The sequence below is a fragment of the Callospermophilus lateralis genome, chromosome 1, assembly GCF_048772815.1.
Source record: "Callospermophilus lateralis isolate mCalLat2 chromosome 1, mCalLat2.hap1, whole genome shotgun sequence".
NCBI classification, from domain to species: Eukaryota; Metazoa; Chordata; class Mammalia; order Rodentia; family Sciuridae; genus Callospermophilus; species Callospermophilus lateralis.
The window spans coordinates 28,729,511-28,746,593 of record NC_135305.1 but is presented as its reverse complement, the minus strand read 5'-3'; the positions used below and the strand labels follow the sequence as shown (position 1 = coordinate 28,746,593).

At 40.5% G+C, this 17,083-nt stretch overlaps 1 protein-coding gene across 3 annotated transcripts in view; it reads right to left on the bottom strand.

The window, feature by feature from the left end:
* Positions 1-17,083, bottom strand: part of Cdk14 (cyclin dependent kinase 14) — a 563,390-nt gene that overhangs the window by 129,304 nt on the left and 417,003 nt on the right. For all 3 annotated transcript variants that reach the window (XM_076860994.1, XM_076861002.1, XM_076861011.1), the window contains exon 11: positions 10,681-10,744. In XM_076860994.1, the coding sequence (XP_076717109.1) occupies positions 10,681-10,744 (64 nt within the window). The remainder of the gene's footprint in view (positions 1-10,680; positions 10,745-17,083) is intronic.

Below are 17,083 nucleotides of genomic sequence, written 5' to 3'. Positions count from 1 at the left end.
AATATTCCATGGAAGGTAAATACTTAATCTATCCCTTTTGAAGAAATTATTCCTTTTGAAGAAACAGTTAAATGAATGACAACCCCAAACATGTTGATACTCCTCTACCCTGATATGTAACTCTGTGAGTGTCATGCACTTGTAGGAAGCAAGGATTGGCATTTTGAGACATTCTGAGAGAGTAACAGCTGTCCTTTTTTCTCACAGTAGAGAGTATTAACTGAAGATAGAAAGCTGGTTTCAGAGGCACACGCACGTGTGTCCTTTCTTAATGATATCCATTGCAAACATCATTGTCTCTAAGCTATAAAGGTGCCCTCCAACTGCACTACATCAAGGACAGGTGGCAAGTGAAGAAAATTTCATCAGTTCTTACAACTACACTGGTCATTAGTAGTCAGTTTATTGGTCTGACTTGAATATTTGGGGAGTAAAATATAACTTACATCTTAAATAATGGAAACCCACTTTTTTCTTTCATCTATATATTAGCATAATAATTATTATTCCATAGTCATGAATCTATCTTGAAGGAGTCCTATAATAATAGTCTAATGGGGTTTTTAAACAATAGTAAAAAAAAATGAATTTGATTCACTTCTCTTAGCCAGGAGTAGCTGACAAGCCTAGAAGTCAGAAGACCTGGTAGGAGAGATTAGAAAATTGTCATTCAGCAAATGCTGCATTTTTTTCTGGCATTTTCTAGACCTTCTGCTTATCTCCATCATTAGACACACCCTCTAGTAAAAATGGGAAATTCTTCAAGCAGATACAGAGAAAGCAGTACAGATAGTGCCCGATTTGCAATGAAAGGGATTTCTACAATTCATATTGATGTCATCTGCCTAATGCAGAAGAACTGAATAACTTTTGCATTTTTGAGATATTTTAATAAGACTTCTGGCTGCTTTATATTTGTTTTTATTTTACATAATTGGCCACACCCATGACATTTCACTAAAATCCTTGGTCAGCCAAGGACATACGGGGAAACATCCCTGTGTCTGTGGCATTGCTGCCCACTGGTGTGACCTGTTTCCCTCTGAACCAGTGTGTGCTTGTCCAGAATTTCTCAACCCAGAAACACAGTTGGAAATGACCAATCAAGAGGAGTCTGCACTTGAGATGAAACCTTTTTCCTGCTCTAAAACTGGTCTGTGACATTTTGAAGCCAGTAATATCCTTTAGGAAACATAAAACATCAATTTCCTCCCCTGCTCAAAACCCTCCAGTGAGTCTTCTCACACTTTAAATAAAATTCCAATTCCTCTCCTTGACTTTTCAAGGACCTGTCCCTCTAGACTGTGCCTTGCTGCTTTCACTGTGGTCACACTTCTCCAGCCACACTTGGAACTTGCAATTTGTCTGTTACAGTTCCCCCTCTGGCATGTGAGCTTGGTAGGGGGCCGGTTCCCTGCTTTGTTCACCAATGTATCTTTACACCCAGCGAGTGCTTAGTAAGCTGATGTAACGCATGGTCACTGCTGGTTAAACAGACTCTCAACTTCAGCATCTGCTTTCCAACTTGCAGCCCCCAGAGACCTCCCAGCATGACTGCCACCATCAGAAAGTAAAGGCAGTCTACGCTTCCTGTCAGGTTTACAGGAGTTAAAGTTCATGCAGCTCACAAATTGATCAATTAACTGACTTTTCACTATGTGACTGAGTGGCATTTATCTGTGAGAGGAGGAATACAAAGTTGACTTAGGTGATGGCTGAGGGGCAGAGTGAGATCTGAATGTCCTAAATCTAGGGTCAGTGAGCCTCACAGATATTTGAGGGGAAAAAAAAATCTGAGATAAGAACAAGATATCTGCATAATAATTATTAAACTAATTCCATTTTTTGCAATTATCACATAGTTATTTTCTTGTATAAGACCTATCCCATTATCATTATAGTTGCTATTCCTAAAAAGAAAGAAGAAAAATTTTCTGAGGTAAAATGTAAAAAATCAAATGGGGGAAAAAGACACCAGGCAGAGAACATATATTTTTTATCTATTTAGAGAACCTAGGAGTGTTCTGCTACTGAGCTGCATCCCCAACCCTTTCCACACTTTAATTTTGAGACAAGGTGTTCCTGAGGTGCCCAGGCTGTCCTTGAGGACTGAGGATATTTGGGAAAGTTCTGCCTAGACCTGAGACAGAGACGATGCCAGCCCTACAGTGCTTGAGTGGGAACACATCCTGAGCAGCTCTTTTTTCATCTCTCTCTCTCTCTCTCTCTCTCTCTCTCAACTTTGAGATAAGGTCTTGCTAAGTTGCTGAGGGCCTCTACATTTTGGAACTGGCCTTGAATTTGTGATCCTCCTGTCTCAGCTTCCCCAGTTTCTGGCATTACAAGCATGCACCATCCATCATGCTGGGCAGGACACATATTTTTCATGATATAAACATAATTTTGTAGTTATATGCTCCTAATAGTTTAGAAACACTTTTATACCCATTATGCTAACTGGCTCAAATCTTCTTGAAAATAGCTAGAGTATAAATAAATGGCAAGTAATGAAGGAAATATGAAAATGGATTATTTTAATTAAGTTCCACAGGAGCTCAAAGGAGACTTTGAGCTAGATAGAGCCAACTCAATCCTTCTGGAGGGGAATGACAGGTACTTCTCTGCACACTCTAGGTGTCCCCTTCTCTGTAGCTGTGGTCCATACAGGGCAAAAAGGCCACATAAAGGTGCCCCCGCCTCTGGCCTTCCTGCATGGAGTATCCCACCCCAACAACAATTTCTGCTGCTTCCACAGCTTTTCTGTCTCTTCTGAAAGACCCTGGAAAAGCCTACAGTGTGAATAGATGATAAGAGTTCAAAGCTCCTAGGGTGCAGGAAGGATAAGAGTGGCATTTCCTGACATGGGTGCTGAGGCTGCATAGTGGGACTAAACTTTCTCAGAGAGCACTTTGGATTTGACAGTTTGTTGGAAGCACAGATCTAGGTCTAAATGGCTTAAGAATCATTAACTTGCCCACACTTAATTGGGGAAGGGTGGGTTAAGATATCTACATGAAGACACGGATTTTTTAGAAATGCCACAAGGTAGAGCTGAAAAGAACCTAACAATTCTCTCTCATGGCTCCAGGTCTGCATGCATGAAAACTCTCTTAAAGAGAGCTGGAGCGTCAGTAAGTATAGCGGCTTAGGACTGAAAGACCCAGGTTTAGGTTTTGGCTCTGCTATATGCTGGAGGGGTGAAGCCTTGGGCAAGCCACACAGGCTCCCTGAGCCTAAGTCTTGCAGGTTCTTTGTTGGTAAAATGGGACGATGATCCTAGAATAATAACATTATAATAACTCAGAGATATTCTGAATGTCAAATGAGATAATATATTAAAAAGCCTTGTGAGTAATGAGATACAACATAAAATAAAAGATGTTATCACCATGGTATTCCACTGCTGAAATCACTGACTTCCTCCCTCTGGAATTAAAAGCCTGAGTCTATTTGGTTTGAGGTCTTCACGTGTGAATAGGCAGAATTAAAAAGTGTTTTAGTCAGCTTTTTCACTGTTATGACTGAAAGACCTGACAAGAACAATTAAAGGAGGAAAAGTTTATTCTGGTGCTCAAAGTTTCAGAGGTTTCACTCCATAGGTGGCCAATTTCATCACTCTGGGTCCAAGGTGAGGCAGAACATCATGGAGAAAGGGTATGGAATAGAAGAGCAGCTAAGGACATGGCACCAGGAAACAGAGAGAGCTTTGCTCACCATGGAAAAAATACAAACCTCAAAGGCACACCCATCGACCTACCCACCTACAGTTCCCACCCAATTAACCCCTATTAGGGGATTAATACATACATTAGGTCACAACTCTCATAACCCAATCACTCCACCTCTAAACTTTCTTACATTGTCTCACACATGAGCTTTTGAAGGACACCCCATATCTAAACCATATCAAAAAGTTTTACACTTCATTACAAAGCCTGATTACAACTAAGTCCATATATAAATGTTGCCTTCAAGGTCACCATATGTGCAGGCTTAGTTGTGGGCATCCTGTGTTTAACAAACCGCTACTCCTCCCTCTGCCCCCAATGGTTAAGTTCTTCTGTGTGCACCTTACTTCCTTCACTGTAAGACATTTAAACATCCTCTTGCACTGGATAACTAACTTTCCCTTGGAAATAATACATTCACTTTGGAAATGCCCTGTTCCCATGATTGATTTTGGAAAATTGAACTATTTCATTATAAATTCCATTATTTTTAGTTGTTTCTGGTCTGCAAGCATTTTTTCCTCTCTGAACTTTACAGTGTCTTCTTTTTTATCTCCTGAATAATAACTTGTCATTAAATCACTGCTGAATACCTTTTTTGTTGAAAGTATTTAAAAGGTGACTAAAGTACCATACATGGAGTCTACATGTTATGTTGATACAAAACCACCTTATTCAAGGTGTTGTTGGCGGTTCTGTGCACATATTTTACCAAACACAGAGATCAAATCCTCTCTACTTTTCTGATTTTTAAAAAAACAGACCAGTTGTTAGTGGACTGTCCTTTAGAAGGTAGCCAATAAGAAATTGTAATCCACATATCAAGGAGAAAAATACTCTGAGATGTGTATGAACTGGGATGCAGGGAGACCTGGGATCTACTTCCACCTCTAACAATAATTTTAGGGGAGTTGCTTCACCTCTCTAGACCTCGGATTCCTAACTTGACAAGAGCCAAACTAGAGGGTCCCTGGGGCTTCATCCTGCTCAAACATTCATTTTGTTTAAGTAGTCGCAGCCCAAGCAAACGCCACTACTCCTCGCTCAAGCAACTTCAGGGTTCTTGCTGACAGGGGAAGTTCCCAAGCCCTCACAGAATTCTCCATCAGTCATGCTGATTCCACCAAACTGGAGAACAAGTGTGTATGTGTGTTCTGCTCTAATCTGGGGTTGCCACCATTCTGAAAAGTCAAACAATCCCTCAAATATGTATGTAAGGTATTTTTTTTGATGTATTATAACAAAAACTGCCAAGCATCACTTATAACTCACAAGTCATTTCACCTCTATCCATATATGTATGTGTGTATTATATATGTAATGTAAATATGTAGTAGTGCACATGTACATGCATGCACACACATACATACACATATAGACATGCATATCCATAATGCAGTGTGGCTGGTGGTTGCTGAATTGCTACAGGAATAAACTAGGGTAAATGAACTTTGTGTTAAACTAAATGTAAGTAAAGAAGAGGATGAGTACAGTCTAAATATAAAGAATAAACTGTTCTTTTACTACTTTAACAATTGTTTTTCAAACAACTCTTCATTTCACTGTGTTTTCCAGGAGGAGCCATGCTCACTGCTGAGCTGCAGTGGGAGAGCTGGGCACGCACTCATTTCAGTCATCTCCAGGCACAGCCTCCTGACTCTCCTGCCTCTCCACAGCCTCCAGTTCTCAGTGCGACAGCCAGGGTAACCTCACTGCTGCTCCTTGTTCACCATCTTCCAGAGCTTTCTAGCACTCAGAAGCACTCAGAAGGGCTCAGAGCAGCCTTCAGGGCTTCTGTGACTGCTCCCAGCCCTGCTCTCTGTGGCTTCATTTGCAGCTGTCTCCTTCCCACTCCAGGGCATCTGTACTTCTTGCTGTTCTCTATGTGCAAAGTCTTTTCCTTAAACATCTGCACGACTCTCTCCCTCAGGTCTTTCAGTCAAATATCACCTTTCCAGAGAGGCCTTCCTTGATTACCTTATTTCAAATCGCAAGTCAGCCCTTCCCTGGTGCTTCCCTGTATGTTTCTTGCTCTGATTTTCCACAGTTACTTGCCATCACTGAATAGAGTATGAATCTCACTGACCATGTTTCTCTCCTGAGAGGGATCTTTTGTGTTTTGTTCAATGCAATATTCCCAGCACCCAAACATACAAGTGATATTCAATAAGTATTGCTGAATCAATAAATGATTTTATGGAAATCAATCATAAAGATTAGTTTTAAAAAATAGCATTTGGAGCCCGACCCCACAATATGTAGATCGGAGTCAACTTTTTCTTCTATCAGATGCTGAGTCTCTGATTTGATATCAAGCTCCTTGATCCACTTTGAGTTAACTTTTGTGCATGGCGAGAGAAAGGGATTCAGTTTCATTTTGTTTCATATGGATTTCCAGTTTTCCCAGCACCATTGGTTGAAGATGCTATCCTTCCTCCATTGCATGCTTTTAGCCCCTTTATCAAATATAAGATAGTTGTAACTTTGTGGATAGGACACCCATAGCACAAGAGTTAATAACAAGAATCAACAAATGGGACTTACTTAAACTAAAAAGTTTTTTCTCAGCAAGAGAAACAATAAGAGAGGTAAATAGGGAGCCTACATCATGGGAACAAATTTTTACTCCTCACACTTCAGATAGAGCCCTAATATCCAGAGTATACAAAGAACTCAAAAAATTAAACAATAAGATAACAAATAACCCAATCAACAAATGGGCCAAGGACCTGAACAGACACTTCTCAGAGGAGGACATACAATCAATCAACAAGTACATGAAAAAATGCTCATCATCTCTAGCAGTCAGAGAAATGCAAGTCAAAACCACCCTTAGATACCATCTCACTCCAGTAAGATTGGCAGCCATTATGAAGTCAAACAACAACAAGTGCTGGCGAGGATGTGGGGAAAAGGGTACTCTTGTACATTGCTGGTGGGACTGCAAATTGGTGTGGCCAATTTGTAAAGCAGTATGGAGATTCCTGGGAAAGCTGGGAATGGAACCACCATTTAACCCAGCTATTGCCCTTCTCAGACTATTCCCTTAAGACCTTAAAAGAGCATACTACAGGGATACTGCCACATCGATGTTCACAGCAGCACAATTCACAATAGCTAGACTGTGGAACCAACCCAGATGCCCTTCAATAGATGAATGGATAAAAAAAAAAAGTGGCATTTATACACTATGGAGTATTACGCAGCACTAAAAGATGACAAAATCATGGAATTTGCAGGAAAATGGATGGCATTAGAACAGATTATGCTAAGTGAAGCTAGCCAATCCCTAAAAAAACAAATGCCAAATGTCTTCTTTGATATAATGAGAGCAACTAAGAACAGAGCAGGGAGGAAGAGCAGGAGGAAAAGATTAACATTAAACAGAGACATGAGGTGGGAGGGAAAGGGAGAGAAAAGGGAAATTGCATGGAAATGGAAGGAGACCCTCATTGTTATACAAAATTACATATAAGAGGTTGTGAGGGGAATGGGAAAAAAAACAAGGAGAGAAATGAATTACAGTAGATGGGGTAGAGAGAGAAGATGGGAGGGGAGGGGATGGGGGATAGTAGAGGATAGGAAAGGTAGCAGAATACAACAGTTACTAGTATGGCATTATGTAAAAATGTGGATGTATAACCGATGTGATTCTGCAATCTGTATACGGGGTAAAAATGGGAGTTCATAACCCACTTGAATCTAATGTATGAAATATGATATGTCAAGAGCTTTGTAATGTTTTGAACAACCAATAAAAAAATAAAAATAAATAAAAATAAAAAAATAACATTTGAACTCCTTTGCAAATACTATGGTCTCTTTTTTTTTGAGGCAAAATTTATTTGGTTAAATAAGTTAAGGAAGATATGAGAGTGAGGATGGCAAGCTCAAAAATTAGAAAAGATCATTTTGTTTAATCTCTGAAAAGAAAAAACTTTTCATAGATAAAGGAAGAATTTCTCTAGGCACTCCTGGAAATTGATAAGAAAATGACACAAAACTTGCAATTGTTAATTGGGCAAAAGATTAAAAAAAAAAATTGCCAGGAAAGGAAATGCAAGTGATCCTCAGATATGTGTCAAGAGGCCAAGCCCATCACTACAGCTAAAATGAGGTTGAGACACTTTTGGTCATTTAATTGCATTTGACTGACTGCACACTGTTAGAGGGCAGAGAAGATGCTGCGGAGAAGCAGCATTCCCATGTATTTTGCTGGTAACAGAGGCAAGGGGTGTTGCTCCTTTGGACAACAGTTTGGCAGAAGTGTTTAAAGTTGTAAGTTTATGCCTGTTGGCTTTTTAACCCTATTCCTCATAACTCACCTTCCAGATACACCTGCATACACGCAATGTATATGTATATGTGAACGTCCACAGATTTTTAACTGCATTAAAATTTCTAATAGTAGAACAATGGCAATACCCAAATGACCGTAATTAGAAAACAGGTTAAATCTGCACAACAGAGAAGGAAACCACACCAGCCTCCTCTATGCAGTGACATGAGAAGACCTACAAGAGGCACTAACACGGGAAAATATGTATGTGTATGTATGTGTATATGTGTATATAATATATATATATATATATATATTATATACACATATATATAATACACATACATATATACCTATATATTCATAATTTCTTATATTTACATAAAGGAAATAAAAATAGGAAATGAATATTCTGGGGGCTGAAGGTGGTCTGGCAGATGGAGAGCAGAGAAGGAAAAGGCTTTGCTTTATGTTCCTTTTCACATTGTTCGACTTCTCAAACTGCTTAAATTTATTATCTATTATAAAATAAAGTATGTCTTCATGGCTTGGATTTTGTATTCCTCTCAGACTTTCTAAGGCTCTCTTGGGGTAGAATGAGAAGGTGGGGCGGGGCGGCACAGGCAAGTCTTAGCACTGATACTCTTCTTCAGGAAAGTGTATTTTCTCCCCCAGAGTATGGAGTCTGTGAGGTCAAGACCAGGTCTCTCCTGATGGTCTGTCTAGCGCTTCATGGAGGTCATTATAGATCTGTTGCTTTTGCCTAGTTGTATGCTGGTTTCCACCTGACTCCTGTCAAATCAAATCAGGAAGCACTTAGCACTCTGTGTCAAGCTGTGCTTGCAATGTGGCATGAGCTCAGCGGCACCCATGCCTTATGCCATTCAAGTGTGTGTCCTTTTGGACTGCTGCCTGGTGTGTGTTTTGTATCTGGTGAGTGCTTACATATAACTCTAAACATGTGTATTCCAATTTATATATATTGACCAAAGGAGTCACATACATAATGTCTGTTTAAACATTCAGTATAATTCAGAGCAACAATTATTTTTTGATGCCAAATAAATACTATGAACAGTCCCTGGTCTCATGAGGTTCACAATCTGTTAGCTTAATTAACACTACATCACACAGAACTTTCCAGAATATATTTAATAAATGCTCGTGTATGCTATCGATGGAGATTAACTTCTATTCACACCACGATAGACAAATTACTCCAGCCTTTTCATCTAGACACTTGGCAGGCCAAATGACTATCTTGTTGCTTTTTTTTTTCTTTCTGTATTTAACTTTATTCATTTAAAATGTTTTTAAGTTTTATTTTTACTGTTTTTTTGCAGTGCTGGGAATTGCACTCAGGACTGGACAAGTGCTCCACCACTGAGCTATAATCCAGCCCCTCAAATTCTTCTATTTTATTTCCCTAGGACAAAATTTTAAATCCCAATGAGAAGCAAACCTTCTCTAAGAGCCTGCAATTGGAACATTTATGAAAAGCCATGTTCTTCACTTAGAACCCACTAGGAACAAGCAGATCTGTTTGAGGATGCTTCTTGCTTGGTTACAAAAAATAAGAAATAAAAAAAAATCCATATTAAATTGTTAAGTTGTTAGAGTCTTTCAGAACATAGAAGTCATTTAAGAGTTTCAGAATAAGTACAAAGAGTCTTTGGGGCTGCTGAAGAAGATAAAAGAATTCTCAGCACACTGTACACTTTCAGAAGAAAAAATATTAAGAATAAAAATAGTTTCCCATCTCAGTCGTTCTTTAGAATTGATAATTTATTCCTGATAGTCCCCAAAAGAGGGGAAGAGCAGAAAAAGAATATACTTGGCTCCCCTAACAGAAATTATTCATAACTCTTTTCCGTAATAGGATAATGGACTATTAGATCTTCCATAAAATCTCTTTCAGTAATTTTATGGTAGGTCTGCATTTCATAAACCATGTTTTTTATTTGAGAAAAGAAAAAACAACAACAACAACAAGAAGAGAATCACTTTATAATAATTCATTTTACAGATTTTATTAAATTTCAAGTTCCAAATCTTTGATCCCTCAAGAATTAAGCAGACTAAGATTTTCGTGTAATTATTAAAACTGAAAGTTTCATGACTGCCACCTACTGGTGATGGAAAAAGTGGCAACTTATTTTTAAAGTTCTGCTCTTTCAGATTTCTAAATTTAGGGATTTACATATTTTGCATTCAAATGTACCAAATTCTATAGAGCGGGGCACCCAGAACATTTTATATATTTAAATAAAATTAATTGACCATATATTACTAGTGTTGTAAAAATAAATCAAATTGTGATGTTTCCTTTTTACAATTTAATACTTTTCCAGCATTATTAAAAGAAGTGACGCAACTGAGTTGTAGAGCTCCAATTTGAATTTTGTTTTCATAGACATGGATGCTGGTTGAATCTATAATGAAATGACCACAAGACCATGCGGTCAACCCAGAGTTCACATGGTGAAAGTCTCTCATATTTGTCCCTATTTGTACAAATACTTGTGAAATCAAAAGGAAACCTCATTAGTGCTTAAAATTCATGGAGGAAAAAGTAACCAGACATTTTAAAGGCAATACATTACTTGAGAGTGAACATTATACATTCACCTTTGCAATAGGAAGCATTTAGTATTTGTAATTAATGAAACATACCTGGCTTAAAATGTGGTAAAGAATGGACTCCAGGCCATGTGTCCTCATTTGGTGTTCCAAGAACCTAGTGGAGAGCAGGAAATTGTGAAAACAGACTTATTATTTCCAAAGCACTCAAAATTCTCAAGTGTAGAAAAACAGTACACTGCATATTATGAAACTGGATTTTTTTTTTCCATTATCATGTGCCAGGGATTTTATTTCTGTAAAAACAAATCCAGCTAAAGAGCCACCCAAGATGACTCTCTGTGTTCTGACAAATGCAGCTGAACATGACAAGACAAGTAAATCTGTTATATTTTATCAACCCAAACATAATAAGTACGCCAAGGAACCAAACGATAAGATGTCATCTACATGGACCTGAATAAAGTACATCTGTATCCTCGTGATTCTTTCATGGGCTTTTTGCCTTCACTCCAGTATCATGTCTCATCATCTATCAGTTTTGAGAACTTTGTCTCTTCCATTCATTTTTGTCTGAATATCATAACATTTCAAAGATGCAAGAGTGACAGCTTAGCGTGCTCAAATTCTCTCATTACGGTTAAAAAGTTAAACTATATGATTTAAGGTTTCCTCTTGCCAACATACTATTCTTCATACACTTTCTCCTTTTACTGTTACAACTTCCACTTTCTTTCCCCATCTACATTCCTATCACCACAATGTTAGACCTGGCAAAAGGAATTCAAGAGCAATTCCAGGTCACCATAACTAGGCACACTCAATCTGAATCTTCAGTGCCACTTTTCCTTGCGCTCATTCTCCATGATCACTGTGAACCGTTGATTGACAACAGTGAATTTTAAGGGTGAGGAGCACAGATGCTGAAGACAGACACCTTGAGTTCAAATCCTTGCTCCCCTATTGTCTAACCATGTAAACTGAGGCAAGAAAGAATTTCACTGAGCTTCAATTTCCTGCAAACTGGGCAGGGGGCCGGGGGTGATAACAGCACCCGTCTCATCTGTGTGGCAAATACCATCAGGTACACAGTGGGCACTTTGTAAGTATTAGATATTATTCAAAGTATCTGTAGAAAACGGTCAGGTCAGGGAAGCAGTGGCTTTGTGGGAGAATGCAGGATGCCCACTTCCCACTTTCCCCACAGTGACTCTCCACTTAAGAGAGTCAATGCTGGATTCTGTCGTTCAAGCTCTGATGGGAAAACATTGGAAAGGGCAAGAGATAAATAAAGCTGGAGAATGGCAAGAGAGAAGGAGGAAGGGGAAATATTATGGGAGGAAATGAGGTATATTCTCTTTACCTCTGAGGATTAGCGTCATTACTAGGCAATCAGTAAACTTTGGCACACACAGTGAGCAGAAGTCAAGGGCACCTACATGTATTTATGTTCTTCACTGACACACTGAATTGCACACACGATAATACAATTCTTCTTTGAAATAAAAAAATTGGTTAATTTTGTAAACACTGATTCATGCTAACATTAATAGGGAGATCTACACAAACAAAGTCTCATAATTGATGGACAGGGCGGGGAGGGGCAAGGCAGGGGGAAGGAAGAGTTTGTAAGACAGGAAAAGAGACAAAGGCACTGTCTGCCCGGCATAAACAATTGTGATAAGTGTTTCTGGAAAAGGCAATTTCCCTTTCTTTTCAATAACCCAACCACCCTTTCAAGAGAAGGAGACAATCAAGCTTGCAGACAGGGCTTGCAGCTTATCTGGGGGGTTTCTCTTTGTTCTCACACTGAGTACTGTATAAAGGACAAAGGGGTTCATCACACTAAACTTTACTAAAGGGAGGAAATTTTCAACTAAAATTGTAACTCAAATGCAGCCAATCCATCACATGAAATAGAGCTTCTGAAATTTAATAAACAATGGAAAGTCCAGCCAGCGCCTGAATGCTGCTCTCTTGTTCCTAATGAACTGTGATGGGTACCTGGCTGGCCCTGTTGCTACAGTGCTTGTGTTAGCAGAACTATTCACTAGATGTCATCCTCATCCACATCCAGTGTTCTCTCAAAGTAGCTATCAGATAGTATGGTTGTCCATAAAAATTACCAGGAGACAGAAATACACAGACCTTTTTATTTTTTTTCAGTTACAGACTGGGCTATTGAGATTCCAGACCCAATTGCTTCTCCTGCCAATAATTCTGGAGCATTTACACAGGAAATGCAAAGTGGGCAGAAGGTTGGCAAAGGAAAAGAAGAAGAATTAAAAATTAATTTTGCTTTCTGTAAAAGCCTTTTTGGAAAGGGCAGTTTGGATTAAATGAATGGTTAGCAATGATGGTTTACCAAAGCACTAGGGAAAGTGGGTATGTATTGTTGTCTCAGGTACAAGATTTTAATTTGTATCAACTGATTAATAAATTCCACTATTGGGAAGGAAAAAGAGTATTATCTAAAAGTAAAAAAGTAATCTTTTGTGAATAAAACAGTAACAAAGAAAATTGCATCTGTGCCATCAATATTTAAAATGTGGTTACGACATCTGTAAACAAGTGTGCTTTTGACATGTGATGTCCCTGGAAGTCTTCAAAGGATGTGCTATGATGTGCTGAGAAGTTTTCTACATATCCATCAAGCAGTTTCACCTTAAGTCTGGGCATAATGATCGTGCACCTTCCTGTCCCTCACAGAAGATATGAGGATGGGACCTGGGGCCCTTTTTGAGGTGATCCTGGCCCAGTGTAGCAGACGACCAGGAGCAGTGATGGGATGAGCTGCCTCTGATATGACAAGAGCTCTCTTGGAGGTGGGTGACAGTGAAGCGAGAGCCCAGAGGTGGCAGTGTTGTTTGAGTCTCTTTGGGAACAGGGAGAAAGTCTGTGTGGCAGAGGACAGTTTAGTAAGAGAGTGAGCACTGAGTAACCAAGCACAGAAGGGGCAGCAGTGAGAGCAGATTATTCTGGTTAGAACTGACATGATTTCAGTTCCCCCAGTTATCAGGCTGCCCATGCCCCGGCCTTCTCCCAGTGATGATTCCTCTTCCCAAATGCCCTGCCTCTGACTTGGCCAGCTGAACTCCTACTTGAGAGAACTTCTGTATTCTCTGGTCCGTGTCACGACTCACTTTTTTTGGGATCCCAGAGTGCTTTGTGCAGACTTCCATTTATAGGACCTAATCTTTGTAATTGTTAGACTCCTCGTCTCTATTACGGACCTCAGGGAAGAGACCATGTTGTTCATATTTGGATACTGAGTACCCCACCATGTGCCTCACACTAGAATACCCACTTAGTAAATGTTGGGTGGCTGAGTGAATGAATGAATGAATGGACTGCAGGCTGGGTTATCATTTTAGGTCAAATACTGAGCTCAAAGAGGCTGCATGTGATCTCTGTTTCAGCTTTTATCAAACAGCAAGTCATTGAAGACTGTCAACTTCATCTAGAGAGTTGATAGGAGCATCTCAAAGCAGAACCCAAGTCCCATGAGCACACAATACCTTTTAGCCAAAGAAAGAGGTAAACCAATAAAGGAATAAGGGGATACATAAGACTTTTTCAAAAGATGAGATGCTGGGAGCCATCAGCCAAGTAGGTATGACAATTTCCTTGCCAGCGTACCCCCATGTTTCTTTAGTGGAAGGACTCGTGGAAATAGGACATTTTGCAGCGACATTGCATGTAAGGTGACCTAGCTCAAGGACCAGGGCGGAACCGTGTTTAGGGTGTTCCCGGTTTAGCATAATCTGAGTTTAAGGCTTCCCCGTTTAGAATAGGGCGTATCCTGCTGCCTGAGTTCCTCTTGAGTTCTTAGGGTCAGACAGTATATTGGGAGGTGTGGATTTGGGCCAGAGAAGCCCAGGAGGTGTGGATTTGGGCAGAGAACGTGGATTTCCCCAGAATGTGTTTGTAGACGGCTGGTGACAGTTCGGGAATAAAGAATTGATGTTTGAATCTACAAGCTGTGTGGAGGCTTGTGATTTGTGCCCAGCCAGAGACAGCGGCATCTGGTGGCACAACCTTCCATAATGAGACACAGATAAGATACCAGAGGGTGACAGATAAAATAAAGATACATATTTTTAAAACTTCTGTTCAAGCTATATCTATGTGTGTGCATGTGCAGAGTGAGTCATAGTGTAAAATATATCTAGCAATTAAAAACCAATTCTAATTCAAACAAGAAATTACTAGCTGAAATTAAGAATGCAAGCAATAGAGCAGATTCAGGGGTAGAGGCCTCTTTAATGTGAGAAATGCCCGCAGGTCTAAAGAGAGGGTGTAAAGGGCATCTGGAAATATAAATATGGACCTTAGGGAGCAATTTCAGAAAGAGAGAAATATTTGGAACTCTTAAGTGTATATGTTTACAAAAAGCCAATGTTGAATACCACCTACAAAGTGGTCTAACTTTCCTGTTAACAGGTGTACATCTTCCAGAAGAATATTAAGAAAAACTGGATGAACACACTTCATTGGTGGAAGACTTCATTCCTGACCCTGATAATGCGACTTAATGACCCCAGACTTGCTCTTGTTGGCTATGCCCCTATAGGTATGGCAAAGATCTTGGCTTCATGTCAGCCTCTATGCTGAGCAAAGGAAGATGCTGAGAAAAAGAGGGCCTTCTATCTGTTTTACAAATAAAAGAAGAAACTAAACTTGTGGAGATCAGAGTTCAAGAACTAGGGTATATTCGCATACCCTTCCCAACTAGTTCTCACATTTGTCTAGTCTTTGTGGTTGTACAGGACTCAGGGCTGCTAAGAGGAGTCCTCAGGCTTTCCCTCAGGAATGCCTGTGGCTTAGGTAGAACCAGGGCTGCCAGCACTTCTTTCTGGCTCCAGGGGATAAAGGAGTTTCTAACAGTGAGTCCAGCACAGGGGCATTCTGGTCTATGGGGTGCAAATAAACCTGGCTCACCCAAGTGTGAACTAATGAACTGGTGCAGAAAGTGCTGGCTTTTCACCTCGGGGTTCTGGGTTTTATGAGCTTGACCACAGCAGCACTGATGATTTAAATTATTGCCTTTACTGTGAACTGTAAGGGGATGGAGAACAACCAAAGAGCGGACCATTTTAAAACTTAAACTGTGAAAGTCCAAACATGGAATCTCTCTAAAATGATGATTGCTTTGTAGCTGTATGGCTTTAGGTTCTAGAAGATTATTCCGAATCCTTAGTCTCACAGATATTTGTGCAGTGGCTCAGCAGAACTTGCTGGGATGTTACCCACCCTACCCTGGAAGAGACAGAGTAAAGCTCCTAGAGGAGCCAGAGAGAAAGGTGACTTTCTTAACTCTGCCTGACTGTGAGCTCTCCACCCAGAATAATGGCCAGAGGAGATGCAGAAGAGCCACCTGGAGCTTGTGTCACCCAAAACAGCATGAGCAATGTGCTATGGATTAGGGCAGGTGGAAGGTGAGGTGGAAATGTCTGTGGATGGTGGTGAGAAGAACACTTTAAGAGGAGGACGTTGGTAGAAAAGGTAGAGAGTGGAAGGATGAAGTATGTTAAGAGGAAGGGGAAAGAGGCAGGAAGTCAAAGGTGACCTAGGACAGGAGGAGATGCCCCAAGACAGCCAAGTTGAACACAGAAGTTCTTGGAAATGCCATGGGCATGTTTGAATCAAGTACTCATCTTCCATCTCTCTAGATAACTTGATCAGGCACAGGATATCTCTATAAGAACAAGTGGCAGCAGTGGTCTCAGGAAGGGGAAATGGGTGATGGAATCTGGGATGGAAGGGCCCTCGCTGTTCACTGGATATCCATCCGGTGTGCATTGTAAATTTTGTACCTATTCACGTTACCTCTTCACACATTTATTATATTTTCCTATCCATGGTAATAAACAGAGACATACTGAGTGCCAAAGAGATGCCCAGCCTTTTCCTAGGGACGAACACAAGAGTTATCAAAAGTAAGCACAACCTTGCAGGTGCTGAGTCTGGAGAGAGTCAAGGACAGAAACAAGGGTCAGACACATGTGTGCTTGAGAGGGACACCAGGAGGCAGCCCAGCTCAGGGACAGCTCAGAGAAGGCAGCCTTGAAACTGAGCCACCCAGATGACTAGGGGTTTGTCCAGCAGAGGAGCAGGAGAGGACTCCAGGCAGAAGAGGGGATGCATGAGGGGACTGGGGCCCAGGGGAGTCCAGCCAGGCCATTCAGTTCTGCCCTGGGCACCCCCTTCTGGGAACTCATGGTTGTGGCTCATTTTTTTTCTCTCATCATTTGCTTTTTACTACCATATGTATACAGAAAAGGTCTAAGTATCCTCCTCTTCCTCCTCCTCCTCCTCCTCCTCCTCCTCTTCCTCTCCTCCTCCTCCTCTTTCTTCTTTTTGAATCTGGACTTTCTCTCTCAAGATCCAGATCTCTCTTTCCAGGGTGTGCCAGCTGGGAGTGAAGTGGTGGCCCTAGGAGGGGGCAGCTCCAGGTCCACAGACATGGATAATGAACAAAGAAGAGGGGCAGGAG